Source organism: Rhinolophus sinicus, chromosome 4, assembly GCF_057876585.1.
Source record: "Rhinolophus sinicus isolate RSI-liver-muscle chromosome 4, RSI-T2T, whole genome shotgun sequence".
Classification (NCBI taxonomy): Eukaryota; Metazoa; Chordata; class Mammalia; order Chiroptera; family Rhinolophidae; genus Rhinolophus; species Rhinolophus sinicus.
Genome location: NC_142504.1, coordinates 45,835,037 through 45,852,487, shown reverse-complemented (window position 1 = coordinate 45,852,487; position 17,451 = coordinate 45,835,037). Strand labels below are relative to the sequence as shown.

General features: G+C 41.6%; 1 protein-coding gene across 9 annotated transcripts in view; it reads right to left on the bottom strand.

Annotated features, from left to right (window-relative positions):
- Positions 1-17,451, bottom strand: part of MAGI2 (membrane associated guanylate kinase, WW and PDZ domain containing 2) — a 1,312,004-nt gene that overhangs the window by 33,365 nt on the left and 1,261,188 nt on the right. For 2 of the 9 annotated variants that reach the window (XM_074340652.2, XM_074340653.2), the window contains one exon: positions 9,042-9,130. The exons of the other annotated variants lie outside the window; for them this stretch is intronic. In XM_074340652.2, coding sequence (XP_074196753.1) covers positions 9,042-9,130 — 89 coding nt within the window. The remainder of the gene's footprint in view (positions 1-9,041; positions 9,131-17,451) is intronic. 9 annotated transcript variants of the gene reach the window in all.

Below are 17,451 nucleotides of genomic sequence, written 5' to 3'. Positions count from 1 at the left end.
ACGAAAAGATGAAATAGGACCATTTGTGACAACATGGATGGATCTTGAGATTATAATGCTAAGCGAAATAAATCAGACAGAAAAAGTCAAGAACCATATAATTTCACTGATATGTGGGATATAAAACTGAAAACAACAAAGGAACAAGACAAATAAATGAAGAAACAAAAACTCATAGACACAGACAATAGTTTAGTGGTTACCAGAGGGTAAGGGGGGGAGGGGGGTGGTAGATGAGGGTAAAAGGAATCAAACGTATGGTGATGGAAGAAGAACTGACTCTGGGTGGTGAACACTCAATATGATACATAGATGACGTATTACAGAATTGTACACCTGAAATCTATGTAACTTTACTAACAAGTGTCACCCCAGTAAACTTTAATTAAAAAAGAAAAGATAACGGTGCCTCTCTCCAATGGACTGCTCCTTAAGAACCACATCATCTCTCATCTGCTGGCCCTGAGGGCTGCCAGGTGTCAGTGCAATTTACAAAATAAAGCTCAGGAGGTGGGAAGTCCTCTGTGCTTTTAACTGGGAAGTCTTCAGTGTTGTCTTTTATTTGTGTGTGAACCATAACATTTACCATCTTAGCCATTTAAAGTGTACAGTACAGTAGTGGAACTATAGGCACATTGTTACGCAACATCTCTAGAACGTTTTCATCTTGCAAAACTGAAATGCTATGCCCATTGAACAACTCTTCTTTCCCTGCTGCTCCCAGTCCCTGGCAACCACCGTTCCACTTTCTGTTTCTAAGAATTGATTACATTAGGTATTTCATATACCGTGTTTCCCCAAAAATAAGACCTAGCTGGACTATCAGCTCCAATGCATCTTTTGGAGCAAAAATTAATATAAGACCAAGTATTATATTATATAAGACAGGGCCTTATATTATATTAAAATAAGTCCGGGTCTTATATTAATTTTTGCTCCAAAAGATGCATTAGAGCTGATGGTCCAGCTAGGTCTTATTTTCGGAGAAACAGGGTAGGTGGACTCAAGCAGTATTTGTCTTTTGTGATTGGCTTATTTCACTTAGCATAGTATCCTCAAGGTTCATTAATGTTGTAGCATATTGATACAGGTTAGCTAGCATGTCCCTAGGTAGACAGGGAGGTCCCTGGTGGAATAAACAAAGGCAGCCATATCCTGAAACTCCAGGTTTTGAAATTACTCCTTTGCTCCAGGACATAATGTAACAAGGCCTTGAAGTTAATCATAAAATTCCTTTTGGCCTGACAAATGGAGCAGATCTGATAGATAAGAGTAAATTATTTTGTTAATTTCTTTAGGATGGGCAAGCAGAACAAACCTGGTAGACGAATTTCATTAGAAGGCGCCAGTTCCCTTCTTCAAACAGTTCCCCTCTTCAAACAGCTCCCCTTCCCCAGAAAAGCAAGGGAAGGTATAAAAGGAAGCGCTTTTACCTCAGTCATGGGGCACCGCCATTCGCCATTCGGGACCCCCCTCCTGCTTGGGAGCTTTAACCCTTTGCTTTCAATAAGCTATCCTCTCTTTAAAACTCTTTGCCTCTCCTGGGCCCGTGTTTCCATTCTTCAGTCTCACGTGACAGGATCCCAGCACTCACTCACTCACTCCAAAGTTCCCTACATCATTTGGGGACTCACAGGAAAAGATTCCTACTTCAATATGACAGGATTTCTTTTTAAAGTCTGAACAATATGCTCTTGTAAGTATATACCACATTTTCTTTATTTATCCCACAATGGACATTTAGGTTGCCTCCACCTCTGGGTTACTGTGTATAATACTTCAATAAACATGGACATGCAAATAACTCTTCTTCCGAAATCCTGCTTTCAATTCTTTTGGGTGTATACCCAGAAACGAGATTGCTATCTCAAAAGGTAGTTCTATTTTCAATTTTTTTGAGTAATCTCCCTACTGTTTTCCACAGTGGCTGCACCATTTTTCATTCCACGAACAGTGCACGAGGGTTCTAATTTCTCCACCATCTTTACGTCACTTGTTATTTTCTGTGTGTGTGTGTGTGTTTAAATAGTGGCCGCCTAACAGGTGTGAGGTAATATCTCATTATGGTTTTGATTTGCATTGCCTTGATAACTAGTTGATGCTGAGCATCTTATGTGCTTGTTGGTCATGTGTATATCTTTGTGGCCTGCCCATAGCACAACCAGGGGTTTCAAGAGAGCTTTTAGGTGCTTCAGGGCTTTGGGTGTAGAAAGAGTGGGACACAGTTACACTTCATTTGACAATGAAAAGGCAATCAACATTTCACTTACACACTGAGTAAACAGTGAAATCTTTTTTGCCTGGGTATTGCCTGATACTTCACTTTGAAAACAAGCTATTGATTGCTGTATGCCCAGGGGTGATAAGCTATTGATGGATATAATGGGAAAAGTCCAACTGAACAGATGTATCTCACTTGGAAAAGATAATTTTTCTCCCTCTGGCATTTTATATGGAAAAAAGAGAGATATTTTGAATTTAAAAGGAGACATTAGGAATTCCTGTAACTTGCTTTCTCTGTGTTAGTGAATTTTCATAATGAATTATAAAATGATCCAATCCATTGTTTTGAAGGCACTGTGTTAACAACACACAATCTTTCTCCAGAAAATCCCAGTGTATGAGAGCAACTCCAAGTGGTCATGTAAAGAATGATTGTGTCCACATATTAAAATTGGGATTATGAGGGACAGTAGCCATTGTGTCATTGCTCACCCATCACAGGGCAAGAAGGAGGTGGCACAGAGCCTGGAGCAGGCAACAAGAGAAATTCTGTATTCTTACTTTCCTTTTCTGGTCTTCCTCTCACCCCCAATTTTCTGTGCCCCTTTGGTTTTATCTGCTGAAGACACATGACTCATGCAATTGCTTGTTGTGAATCATTATTTGAACGTCCACACACATCTGAAAATTCCTAATGGCTTTTTACCCCCACACGTCAGTTCACTCACATTACTTTGTTTTTCTTTCTTTCTTTTTCTTTTTTACTCTATTAGTTTGATTTTATTTACTCTTTCTTGAAAGTTGATTAAATTCTCACTCACATTACTTTCAATGCTAGTAGTTGAAAGGAATCAACACATCATATAACCAAACCCTATCATTGTCCAAATGAGAAAACTAAGACCCTGAGAATGTTTAAGTAATTCTTGAAAGGTCACCCAATCATTAACAGCTTAATTTCTGAATTTTCCTATTTCTTTTTCTCCGACACTGCTTCTGCCATCTTCTCAAATACTCAGGATCTTACCTGGAGATAATTTCTGAGTCCGTCCTAATTCTTATTCCCTTTACACCATCAGCCACCAAGTCTTATTGATTCTTCTTTCAAGACTGTTGGTAGAATCAACTCTCCTGTATTTCACTTCTATTGTTTTAACACCTCATTATCCCATCCCTGCATCTCCTAGGTCATTATAATAGCCTCTTTATCTGATTTACCTCCTTATCTGATTCTCAACTGTAGATGCTCATTACATGGAAACAAAAAATCAGCATACCTATGCCTGCACTGCGCCCTATCCCCAATCACTCCCTCCATCATTCTGATGACATTTAATTGGTCTGGGAAGGAGCCTCTATGGGTATTTTTTAAACGTGGGTTCCCCATGTGATTGTAATGGGTAGCCAGGATTGAAAACCCTTTCCAAAGATGTTTTCCACCTCCCCTAAAACACTTCTTTAGCCATGTCAGTGTGATCCTTGAGAATCTCTTGTGCCTCCTCATTGCTGTTGGTTTCCAGACATTTGCCTCTTCCAACCATTCAAAGTTCTTGCACTTCTCCCCCACTGCTTTTCAGTAGGAACCCTACGCTCTAGTCATATCATTCCCTTCTTAGCATCAGAATCATCTCTCACAATATCCTATTTCCATTTTGGATTGCTATGCCCTCTGCCCTCTTCTCTGCTTATCCCAAACACACTGGCCCCTCAACGGTTGTCTTATCACCAGCTCCCTCCAAGGACTCTTCTGGTCATTATTTCCCACTCTTGTCCCAAATTCCCTTATTCTTCAGGTTTGTACTATCTTGTATTTGCTGCAAGTGAATACTTTCAGCTCTTTAGTGAGGTGGAGAGCTCCTTGAGTGGAGGGACAATGCCACGTTTTTTTCCCCTTTAGTCTCACAGCATCAAACAATGGCTGACATATAATCGTACAATAGGTAAATTTGGAAGAACTTGGTATAGACCTAGGAGGCTAGAAGGGAGCTTGGAAAGTTTTTCCTGGTGGCTCCCGTTCCATAGCACATAATCCCACTCAGACCTAATGTTAGCTCTTGTTCCACAGTTCCTGGTAGCCTGCAGCTCCAGAAGACGACTATACATGGCATTTCTGTAGCAAAGAAGCAACTCTGGCATGTTAAACTACAGTTTGTGCTGGCAGCATAGGTCATAACTACAATTTGAATGAAAATACTTTATGGAAACAATAAAACTTAGATTAACCAGAAATAACTACTTGGAACATTCAATTAGTCAGATTTCCTCCACTTAACTCTTGACAGAAAAAGATACATTATAAGGAAAAAGGCAGACAGGCAGGTAGCATTTAAAAAAGAAAAGAAAAGAAAAAACCCAACACACAAAAAGCCTACTTCTGGGTTAGGTTGAGAGGGTGGGTGGAAATTTGGACCATAATTCTACGCTTTCTGCAGCTATCTCAACAAAACCATTGAAATTTGCTGTCAGAATGATGCCTTTGTGATAGTGCAAGAATTCTACTCATTCATTCACTCACTTATTCACTATCTGCAAAGCACTATGTTAAGAACCTAGGGTAACAACCAGTATTTCAATTCCAGAAAGGGGAGGTCGTTATGTGGAGATTGATGATTATGTTGCAAAACAGAATGAGAGGACACAGGGGAGACGTAAAAAGGCCAAGGGACTTCAGAGAATTGAGACATTACTTCTGATTGGTGGACCTGGGGAAGGATTCATGGTGGAGGCAACCTTTGATCTGGTTCTCGAAGGATGACATGATTTGGGAAAAGGGTTTTCCAGACCAAGGGATCAGCATGTGCCAGCCATGAAGCTGGGAATATAGGACCATGGCAAGGGTTTCAGCTGGCTGGAACACTAATATTGTGGTAGATAGATAAGACTGATTTGGATGGGGACAAATCAGCAATGGCTTTGGGGACCCATTTAAGGTTTGTTGTTATTGGTGTGTGTGTGTGGTGTGTGTGTGTGTGAAAGGTCTCTGAGTGGGGCAGTCCTTTAGGACAATCAATTGTTCCGGCATCAGTGAGCGGGAAAGATTGGCCATTGCAGTAGGGAAAATAGGCAGGAGGCTCTTTAGTCCTGTGGAGTGGGCCTGAACTGGGGTTCGACCAGAATGGAGGAGAGAGCTGCTGTGAGAAATGAGAGAAGTAAAATCACTCCAACTTGGGAACTGGTTGTATATATATAGGCGGGGAAGGCCCTCAGGATGGTTTTGAGCTGGGCAATGCGGAGGGTTGATGGTCTCTTAATTAATAGGTGACTCAAGGGGAGGAGTATTTTAGGAGGAAAGATTGTGCACACAATTTTGAATGCATAAATGTGGGCGTCTCCATAGAAACGTCTAGCAGGCAGTTGGAAGTCTTCAGGTGGAGCTGTGGAATCAGAGATGGCAAAACAGACATGAGAGTCATCTGCATAGTGGCAACATGGGGAGCCCTGAGAGCAGATGAGATTCTGAGGGAAAGATGGGGAGGGGTGTTACTGGAGAGGAAGAGAGGGGAGTGATGCTGGAGGAGCATTCAAAGAGGCAAGAGAAAATCCAGTGCATACACTGACGATAGTGTTAATTAACTATCACAGGGAGTCCCAAGGGGATGGAGGATTGAATCAATCATTGGATTTTGTCACCCTGGCAAGACTGGTGATTGTTGAGATATTTTCACTGGAGTACTGATGATAGAATCCAGATTTCAAAGGGGGAATGTGTCAGGGAAATTAAACCGAGCATGCCCATTTTCAGAATACTTTGTACATCGATCCAGGAACGTAACACGACACATTTGAGAATCATTGCAACAAACCTGTGCTTAAAGAGTATTTTATGTAAACAACGAGTACCCTGTCCTTTAGGGTTTAAGGGATGTCCTTCATCTTTGCAGCAACCTAGCTTCACCCCCTCCCCCACTCTGAAAAGGCAAAAGGAAAAACCATGGCTGGATCTAAGTCGGAGCTCTCATTATCCGAGGTCTCCCTGGGTGGATTCCCAGCGGGCCACAATATGGGGCAGCATGCGGGGAGGCCTGTGGTGAAGTCCTGAAGGTAGCATGTGAAGGCCACTTCCCACCCACAATCTTCATAGTAGCTACCATTAATTGAGCGCTATGCCCCAGGCATTGTGTTAAACCAGGCAGGAAAGCATGGATCTCTTCCTGCCCCTTCCCTCCAACCCCTCCTTTCCTAAACCCCTCCCCATCTCAGGGCAGAGCAACTAGTTTTTCCTGTAGAAAATGCATCATTCTACCTGCAGCCTGAAACCCTCTCTGTGACTTTCATATTTCTTTTCTCTGCTGGTTCTCTTCCTGCCTCTCGATTGCCCTCTCCTGATCTTCTTCACCAATGTCTTTTACTTGTCACTCCAGTGTGACTGTGTCCCATGGACTTTCCTCTCTCAGAACATGGTGAAGACGTCCTGTCCAGGACTCCCTGAGTGCGCTGCCTCTGGCCCTGAGCACCTCGTTCAAGTGCCCTGTGTGCGGGCTGTTTCTTGGAAGGCTCCTTGAGGCATCTGAAACTCAAGTCCAAAACTAACCTCATTATCTTCCTTCCTAAACTTGCTCTGTCACCCGTGTGGCGTCATTTTCCACCCAGCCCTGGGTCATAGGCCTCCTCCCAGATTTTCCTTCATATTTATCATTCACCAAGTTTTGTTACCCCCATCAGTGAACTGTCTGAAATAGCTTCAAAATCCATTTCCAACATGCTATTTCCACCACCACTTCCCTAATTCTGGTCTTCACATCAGTTGCCTTAACCTTTTTTACAATAACACGTTAATTGCCTCCAGTTCCCTATGAAATCCATCTTAAATACTATCAAGGTGTATTTTGAAATACAGATATTTCTCCCCTCCCACTTAATTTTTTGATGGCATCTGATTATATAAAATCCGAATTCTTCTCCTTGGCACAGAAGGCCCCTTTTCATAGAGCCCCACTTTAATGTTCTCTCATTTTTTCTCTCCCATTTAGCCTATGTGATAGCTGCCTTACCTCTTACCCACACTGATGACATCACTCAAGGTCCAGCTAACATGTCACCTCTTGGGTGGGGTAGAATCTTCTACAATGCTGCTAAGCGGATTTGGAGTCCTGTGTCCTTTGGGCTCTTACCAATCCTTTGCCAATAGTATTTATGCTTGACCCATTGCTTGATTTTCTCTGTCACACCTACTTGCTTGTGAATGCATATGGGCAGAGGCTCTCGTATTGATTTTTACATCCCTAGCACCAAGCAAGCTACCTGATAGACATTTGTGGAACTGAACTGAGACCACAAAGAGCCTTTCTATTTTTTTTTAGGTAGTGGCTTTAGGGACTTGATTGATTCAGGTCCCCTCACCTCCATGGATTACAAACTAGTGAAGTAAGGTAACTTCTATGGCAAGTATATGCCTTTCTTTTGTCAGAAACAGAAATGTATATCTCTTCAATCCATGGTCACCGGACTAGATTTCCCCAATAATTATTCCATGACTTTCTATCTTTTCTAGCTATCTCCTCTATACCCAAATTTAGGTTTCTCCTGATTAAGGAAATCAGGGGAAACAGACATTTTAAAGACATGACATATTTAAAACTTCTGTTTTTGTAGACATCATTAAGCAATGATTGCGATAGCGTATGTGTGCATACGTATAGATATTTACATCAGCATAAAACTATTTGATGAGGAAATGTTTAGCAGGCCAATGAAATAATTCACTTAGTGAATACTATTGTCTTTTATGTTAAATTTAAACCAAGCCTGGGTGACGACAAGCAGGGTCATTAACTTCAGAAACATTCAGAGCTAATTTGAAAGACTGGTGGAGAGATGCTTAGCCATGGCTGTGATGAGTGTGAATGGGGCAGAATGGAACCAGAAATGAGAAACGCGTCCGTCTGACTCATGCTTCTATGGTGAAACATGAGGATTGAGCATGAGGATCAGTTTCTGTTAAAAAGTCAAACTGACATTTAAAAATCCCACTCCTGTGGAACTCCCAGTAGCCAAGTCCATGCCCACTGTAGGGTCTGACAGGGAACCGTGGGCCACTCTAGGGATGTGGCCTGAACCATATTTGCAAGACTATCATCTATATTCTGCTTTATTTATATGTAGGATACTTTTTCCCTTAAGAATTTTTTTTTTTTTTAACCAAATTTTAGTTTAAACTATAGGCAATACTTGAGAATGTTCATTTTGAAACAGTGGTGAATACCATTTAGATACAAAGTTATGACTATTTTCAAAGAAGTCATGCTGTTTTCTTTTTCTTTTTCCTTTTTTCCCCTTAAACATGGTCCATCACTGAGTATGGAGGAAGAACAGTGAGAAGATGCAGTCCTGAGTGACTAACTGCCACAGGACAGGCCGGGGAAATACTGTGATGCCAGGTGGAGTTCAGAATTCCTAGGGCCAGAATGCCTGCGGACTGTGGCTCTCTCTCTGGTGCTAAAAGGGTGGCCTGAGTTATTGCTGTCTAAACTTGGGCTCAGAGGAAGTACGTTTAGTTATTTGCACTGAAGTTTGCGAAGAATTTTTTGAGGTGTGTGGGGCAGAACTCAGCTAGTGTGCCTCTGCTGTACTCTCCCCACCCTTTCCTCCTGCTGGGGCCATTCTCAGCTGGACCCCTGGAATTTGGTGCATCTCAGATTTTCAAAAACACACAAATCCTATCCTTATCATGTATATGGTCTCAGCTACAAATATTTTCCAGAACTCCAGCAGTAATTAGACAAGCTACTATGAAGGAGAGAGCATTATACATCAGTTAAAAACATATGCAAAACCAAAGCTCATTAGAGAAAGATAATATTCATGCAGATTTTACAAACCGTGTCTTTAGGGTGGCCCAATAAGTAGAAATATGGGGACCCATGCTTGTCACTTTTCATGCACATGGAGAGACTGGAAGGTACCATTCCTAAAGGAAGGGGAGGAACAGCCTAGGACCAATTATTAGAATTAACAGAACCAGAGACAAAGATATATTATTACTGTTAGAATCAAGATTGCTTAGTATGTTTAGAGCAGCTGAATACAAATTATCTAGGCAGTAAGAATAAAGACTTTAAGTAAAGCTAATCATATCAAGCATGCAGCAAGTGAAATTAGTGAAAGACTGAGCTACATGTGTATTCCAAAAGAAGATTTTTCTCAAAATATTGAGGGCATCCTGAGGTGCTGTTAAGGAGGCACAAACATGAAAAACAATTGAAATGGGAATATCAGAATTATTGCAGAATTTTCTCATAATGATGGAGTGTTTCGGTGATACCAGCTGTCATTTGAGAATCAGTCACAGTAATCACTTCCAAATTTTGAAAAACTCTCAAATTAAAGACATGGTGTGCTCATGTATATATTTATGTTTTCTCTAATAATCTCATAAATTCTTAGAGTTCCCCTCACCTCTGACAATTTGTTTATTTATATTGAAAGTTCACAGTTGACTCGATGGCTGTAATTGTTTTCTGGAAAAAAAATAAAACTGAAACAAAAATGCAGCAACATCTTGTCTGCTCCACTCTGCTGTACTAACCCGTCTGAGGCTGTTTTAGTTTGTGTCTATCTCAGCTCAGGGGCTGTAGTTCTTTACCTACACAGAACGGGTACTAGAAACTCCAGAATGTCTCAGTCAATAACCGCCAAGATGCCGTGACTGCTCCCCCGTGCTCCTGCTGCTGTGTTCTCTCAGCGTCACACAGTGAGTGGTGAAGGCGATGTGAGGTCAATGTGATCAGAGGAATTTAATCCGTGCAGCTCAGACGTTTGCAGGCTGATCCCCTCTTTGATAGAATATACTGATGATCGTTCCCACCTAAATGCCTGACTTGCTCCAGACATGGTGCTGTGTACACACGGCTCCAACATGCAGAATGGAATAGTACCCACATGGATTTCCGGTTAGGCCACAGGGGGTGTTTTTCATAGGATAGTGTGTGTCTGAGGGAAGGGAGAATGAAGGATGAGAACTAAAATCTCAAGGTTAGATGGCAAGTAGAACCTCTCTGTGGTTAGGAAACCAATGCTTAATAATGAAGGTAGGATGTGGAAATTAAATTTCAGACTTTAATTGAATTTACCATTTAGCCCTGCCAAGATGCAAGTAATTTTGTATAAAAATGATCAAGCTGTTTTAATGTCACACAGAGAAGGCTCTCATTTGATTTCAAATGTGGCCTTTACTGGGCTTGAAAGATACATGTGCTAGGAGACTTCATGGCCAGAAAGTCAACTGAAAGGGCGCAGAACATGGTGAAAATAAATGGCTGTGAAGTCTGGGGGAGGAACTGCAGTGAAATGTGAAAAGCGGAGAGCTGCATACTGTGCCAGGTATATTTAATGCACACTTTATGAATGTGTGTGTTTAGCCCTAAAACTCAGGGTTGCTATCTGTTGGAGAGCACACGCCAAAAAGACCAGAGACTTTCTTACAGAAGTTTAAAGGCAGGTTATTTTGTAAGCAAATGTCTGAGCCACATTACAATTAACAGCTTTTTAGTCCAGGCTAAGTGTGTGCTTCTTGTTCTATTAATTTTGTTTTGAACCCAAACAGCACATTGAAGAATGTGTGATTCTCAAAGATTAGAGATTTTGCTACAATTAGAGCATACAATTCAAGCCTGGAGCAAGGCACTATGTAATTTCATCTTTGGTGGTGACTGAGGGGGCTCAGTTCGAAAGAAGTACTGGGAGGTCTTTATCAGAGTAGGTCATCAGGGTGATCCTATCTTTGAGCAAGACTGCAGGCAGAGTGCTGGAATAATATAGATCGGGCCTTCTGGACTCACTGTTTCTTCCGCTAGAAATGAGGGATGTAGAGTACGTTAGTTTAGAAATGAAAGCTGGTGAGTTGTTCAGCTGGGGGATGCTGGGAGAGGCCAGCAGGCACAGGCATCTGAAGGGAGGCGTGAGACCTGGTGTTTGCTGGGGATGGCCATTGGCTGGACCTCCCTACGAATTTGTCTTAAGGTTCTGGACTCCACTTTGAGCGCCTGGATAGCAGGGTTTTTGTTGGCAAACTCCCTCACAGGGATCAAAACCTTTTCTGTATCATCTATACTTCAAGACAAGAGCAAATCAGACAGTAGGGAAATAGTTGGGCATTTAGTAGCAGCTTCAGAATGGGTCTAGTTAAGGGGTTAGAAGCTTTCCTGAATGGACACTCTTATGGTGTGAACTGCGGGGTCTGACTGTCCTCAGTGAGGAGGGTTGGTGCTGAACTCAGATTGTCGAAAGGCCTGAGATGGAAAATAGGAGGGTGAGGGGAGGAAAATCTAGTCTTCCTTTTTTTAAAAGTTTTAATGGTTGCAAGTCTGAATGGAGAGCTATTTAGACTGGATGGGCAGAGGAAGAGCCAGGCTGAGGGGCTGAGTTGCTCTCAAACAGTGGGAGGCTGACAAGACATAAAGAGGGCAACAAAAAGTTAAAAAACATGCTGTGGGACAGACCTTTACAACAGAACTAGAGGAGATAAATCCTGCAATCTCCAGGGCATGGAATTTCTTGGGATGGCACTTACAAAATATGTAGACTCCAGGCCCAATGGACTAATCTGTGTGTGTGTGTGTGTGTGTGTGTGTGTGTGTGTGTGTGCACGTGTGCGTATCTTTAAAACCATGATGCTTGCTTTCTTTTCTCTTAACCTTAATCCTTGATTTCTACTCCCCCCTCCTCCTACCATGTAAAAAAATATTCTCTTGAATTTGTGACTCCTTTGAAGTCGTTCCAACATTCTTACAGTATCCAACAGCATTTCCTCTAAGAAATCTGCCTTCTCCCTGGACTTTCGTGGAAGCAGCCCTCTCGCAGGAGAGCTCAGCTTCATGTTGGGGGAAGAAAGGGATGGCTCTTTTCAGACCCTAAAATATGACTCTCCAGGATGAGTTACCGAAGGAACTGGAATATTTAAGTTTTCCAAGGCGTCTGTGGAAGCTCTTCTCAGTGTGGTTTGAGAAAGATAACTCTCTTCATTCACTCATCTCCTGCAACAACTTAAGTGTTTGGGATTTAAAGGAGCTTGGACCTCAAGAGCCAAATGAGTTTTTCTTGGTAGATTTCTTGGTTACTATGTGGTCTAATGTATTTTATCAGAGTCTAAAATACCTAACAAGTGAGGACTTAGGGAAGGGGGTCACTTAATGAATATATCCTTCAAGAGAAAAATGCATGTTGGAAATCATGTATGAGGAAAATCATTATCGTCCATGGTTTCCAATAAAACAGTGTGAAGAACTGGGATTTCATCCTCACCCTAAAACCGCTTAAAATAATAAATGAGGTTTTGGCTGAGCAACAAGTTCAGAGTTGTGTGTTCTTTGAGGACGCTCCTGGTCCTGACTGCATAAAACAGGAAATTACTGAAGTTTCATGGTTAGATACCTGGCATTGCCTAAATGCTGCAGAGAGCAGTCTTGAGCCTTTTAGTCAGGCAGCACCCGAGTTCTGCCTGGCAGCCTGGTCTCTTCCCTGGCTCTGACACAGTAGAGGTGGAGTGGAGTGATTTGTGGAGCCTCTCATGGAAAAAGAAGATACACTCAACCATGAATGTCAGAAGCTGAAATTAAATTTCAGAATTTATTATAGAAGCAAGCTGCCTTTTGCCCTATTAAAAGTGCAGGTGAATTAGTGCAAAGGTTATGGAACTACTTAAAGCTCCTATACACGTGGTCCCTGAGGAAGAGGCGAAGGCAATGGAGACTGTTCCCTTGCCTGTAATCGAGGGCATAGGAACCCCAGGCAAGCCTTGGGGTGTGTGTGAGGTTACAGTGCTGCAGGCTCCCAGAAGCTGACAGCCATGGGATGCAGAGTCATGATTACCAAATTTGCTAAATAAAGTTCTGGCTCACCAACTTGGAATCTAGAATAATTCAGACAAAGTCTGAGCATATATTTACCCACACTCAGCAAGTCCTTTCTTCAGAAAAAGTAGAAAGTGTTAGTATAATGATTACAAAGGAAATGCTTCACAAATCAAAGAAGCCAAGTGCTTCTCAAGGATCTCTAACGCTCTAGAGGTACTTACTAACTTCCACAATTAATTAATAAAATCCCTTAAAATTTTTTCATTAGTGCAGATCCTTTGAGACCTTTTAATTAGTCACCAATCTATTGGACTCAGTTGTTACATGTATCCTCATTCTTAGATTGTCAGCTCACTGAGGGCCAGGACCACCTTCTCTTTAGTGCCTGCAAAATGCGTTGCACATAGTAGGTGCTCAGGAAGTCCTGGTTTAGTTCAGGAAATAGTAATGACATTAATTAATGATATTAATTACAGGCTTTGTCTCACATGGCATATTTGGTAAGGGGTATACTGTTTGGAGTTTATCTTTGTGTGATCAGAGGGGAGAAAAGGACTTGTCGAACAAGTAATTGTAAACAAGATTATAATGCTGATAATGTTTACTTGTCAATATATATTCTTAAAGAAGAATAAATAAATAAATAAACATTGCGTATTGTCATAAAAGTAGAGACCAGTACGGCTTAATCTGGTCTTCAGATATAATCATTGTAAATCATTTTTATTTTTTGATTAAAAGAATTTAACTAAACAACTATTTGACCAATTTATTATTTTTTTTAACTGTACGCACTGGCTCAGACAGATCTTTCCTCTACTTACTAAATGTAGTTTTATTATACTTAAAAAAGTAAACAACTTCATTTACCAAAGGCCTGTAATCAAGTCAAAGCCTGTTAAAAACATAATGAACTTTGAAAGTGGAAGTGCAGGCAGGAGTCTAATTCATGGACTGGCTATTTCTTTCCCTCTGTGTGGGCCTTTATTTGGTGTTAGTTGTCACTGGGCCACTGCAATTGTGAGAATTCTGCTTAGTCCTTATAGCCTGGCCTCCTAAGACCACCTCCTAAGACACTCCCGTGGACAAATGGACTCGCTTTAGCATTCTACTCATAAAGACCTGCCCTGATGCTTTTTAAGAGAAGAAACAGGCTGGACCACCAACCAAGAATGGAAAGCTATTTCTGTTCTGCTTTATTTTGATCAGATTTGAACAGCAAATATTAGCAGGGGGAGAACTGCTTGTGTAAAGAACTTTTGCATCCAGTGGCCCCTCTATTTACCTTGGCCCTGGCTCTGGGGCTCAGAGTATAAATCAAGCGAAGGGAATGTTCCTGTGTATGCCTTGAATGCTGAGGAAGGACACCAGTACTTCAAGGCAGGGAGCGAATTCGTATAATTTATTCTTTTGCAGCTTTAGAATCATGAGTCATGCTTTCTTTTCTCTTAACCCTTTTAGATGTAATTCAAATAGCAACACCCTTTGTCAAGGAGGGCGCTCCTTTTGATGTGGCATCTTTTGATTCTTTTCTCACTTTGGTGGAGTGAAGCTTCCTTATTCCTGTCAGTCTTGGAGCTGCCTGTCAGGGGAGGGGGATGAGTTTATAATCAATGGATTCTTATCCTGAGGACTGGAGTGGAGCTGAAGTGTCCGTCTCCTGAGCTTCTCTTTCAAGGACTTCACTGCAAAAGCAACTTCTCCTTCAAAGGCCCTAACATTTCCCGACTCCCCTTGCAGCTGCTCAGCAGCCCCCGTGCAACCACCATTCCTGCGGCCACATCTGTTGATTTATGTCTCTGAACCGGCTGAGGCGTCATGGTGATGAGTCTCCCGGTAATTACCGACGGCATATTTGCAGCATATTTATTTCTTCCCTCAGCTCACTTGGATTCACACTGATTTTGTTCAGTCAACAATCTGACAGGTTACCACTGTACCTCTTTTTTTTTCCCCCATTGTCCCTGCGCTTATCTCTCTGTCACAGATCACCTTAAGAAGGCAGGGTGGGAGCTTTGTATTTCTGCTGACTGAGATCGGCTTTTCCTGGGCAGGGCCCAAAGTCCAGATAAGGGTCTTGCTTCGAAGCTGTTCTGAATTCTGCAGGTACCAGAGGGAGGGCTGCTGGATCTCACTTAGAACCCTTCCATCGACTGTTGTTTTTCAGTCTGCTCGTCTTCAACGTTCGCTCTCCCAGGCTGGGTTAAGTTTGAGCAGCTCTAACAGGTCATGTCTCCCTCCATGGATTCTGATACCAATCCCCTTCAACCATCTTAAGGGTGGACTTTATACCAAGTTTAGGATTTTCAAAGGCAAACAAAGGAAACTAATACAGGGTTAAACCCATAATTGACAGAATAATCAGTTTTCCCTATGATTAGGGTGAATTGGACACAGTGGACTGTGTTCTTGGTTATATCTACTGGTAAACTCAAGCATTTTCTTTTGTTGTTCTTGTCGCTATTTTATTTTGTTACCTCCCACCCCTTGGCCAATATTATTAAAATACACTTTATCTTGGACAAAAAATTCTGTTTCATGATACAGTGTGTTTTGCTGATGCTGAGAGAATTATGATGTTCTTTAGCTGTGAGCACTCCTTTTATGCGGGGGTGGGTCATGTGTACGGTCCTTGAATGTGGCCACTTCCCTGGCTTCCTCCTGGTGCAGGAAAGAGTTCCCCCAGCGAGCGTGTAACTGCTGTCCTTAGAACGGCCTGCTTGCAAAGTTGGCTGTTGGCTGGCACCCAGGATTCTGGTAAATTGGCCCCTACACTAATATGAACCTTTCTCTAAATGATGGGGGCATGTCACTGTACCTCAGCTGTTTGTACAGACAATGTGGTTTATACTGAACACCCACCTTCTTTAGGGGACTCTGGGATTTTGGTACATGCTTGGCCGAGGGTGCCTGCATGACCAGCCCCCAGTACAAACCTTGGGCGCTGAGTCTCTAATGAACATATGTTGCTGCATTTTTGTTGGTGGGGGTAGAGTGCTCTCTGTTGGGGGGGAGGGGCGGGGGCGGGGGAGAGGGAGAGAGACACAGATACAGAGAGACAGAGACAGAGAGAGAATAAGGAAGTCTGCATGTGGATTCCTCCAGACTCTGCCTGTATTTTGTCCCTTATGAACCCACTGTGTATCCTTACTAAATCACTGTAATAAATCTTAGCTTTGAGTACAACTATATTCTATGCCCCAGAAGTCCTTCTAGCAAATCTCTGAATGTATGGTCCTGGGGGCCCCTGAAACAGCCCTATCATTTGTTACTATGAGATTCTAGAAATATCATTTGATGGCATTATTCTCAAAGATGCTGATCTGATCCCTAATCTTGGTTTCTCACATGTACCCATGCATCTTTCAGCTTAGATTTTCCGGAAGAGCTAATGTTTACTAGTTTATGATTATTCTTTTACTTCCCTAAAGGAGATTGCTCTCCTATATTAAATTTGTTCTCTAGTGACAAAATCTCTAAAGTCAAAATCCATGTAAATCTAACATCAAAAGTAGCTCATGAGCTCTCACATTACCAGCAGGTATGATTTAATGTTATATTTTCAAATACATTTAGAAGAAATTCTGTAATACTGCTACAGTTTTTGTCCCTCAAAAGTGTGCCCAGATATTTAACAAACTCTCTGTATTAGTTAATTTTAGAATCTAACCTTAGATATTTTTGGGTGATATTAAGAATTAATGTTGACATGATCTTGAATTTTTGTCTTGTTCAAAAACATGTTTTTATTTTTTCTTGAAGATGCATTGAGGCAGCTTCATTCTTATATATTACAGGTTATGCTACAGCTTGATCAGTAGTACTGTTTTAACTGCTCATTAATGACAAGCAACTGGTGAGGTGGACCCCGAAAGCATGGACCATAGTAGGTCTACAAAAGAATAGAAAGCTTGGGATCGCCATGCTGTTCAGATTAACTTTTTAAAGATTAACTTGTTAGAACAGTAAGAATAATATTAACTCTATGAAAATTCCATGGTGTATGTAACAGTCAGGTCTTGCCATGGAGTGAAACATACTTTTAAAACGAGGTAGTTTTTAGAAGTGATAGAATCTCACAGGTCACTTTGATATTACAGAATCACTTAATACTCGAGAGTGCAAAAAGTTATCCTACTTCAAGGGTTCACATTCTTTATTAAGGGATTAATGCCAGGGCCATTTAACAAGATCATGCCTAGGCTTATTGCTAATATGAATATTTAAAAATATTTTATTGGATCCAAGCATTAAGGGTGGGAACCTGGGATGAACTATCTCCTCGGGCATAGGGTCAGCCGCACAAAAACTTCTGAATTCTTTGTGATGCTTAATATGAGGGCTTGCCAACCCTTTTTGTAGGCTTTGGGGTATGTTTAAGACACTGGGAACAAAGTATTGAAGGGCTTTTAAATGCATATATTTCAACTGAACTCAG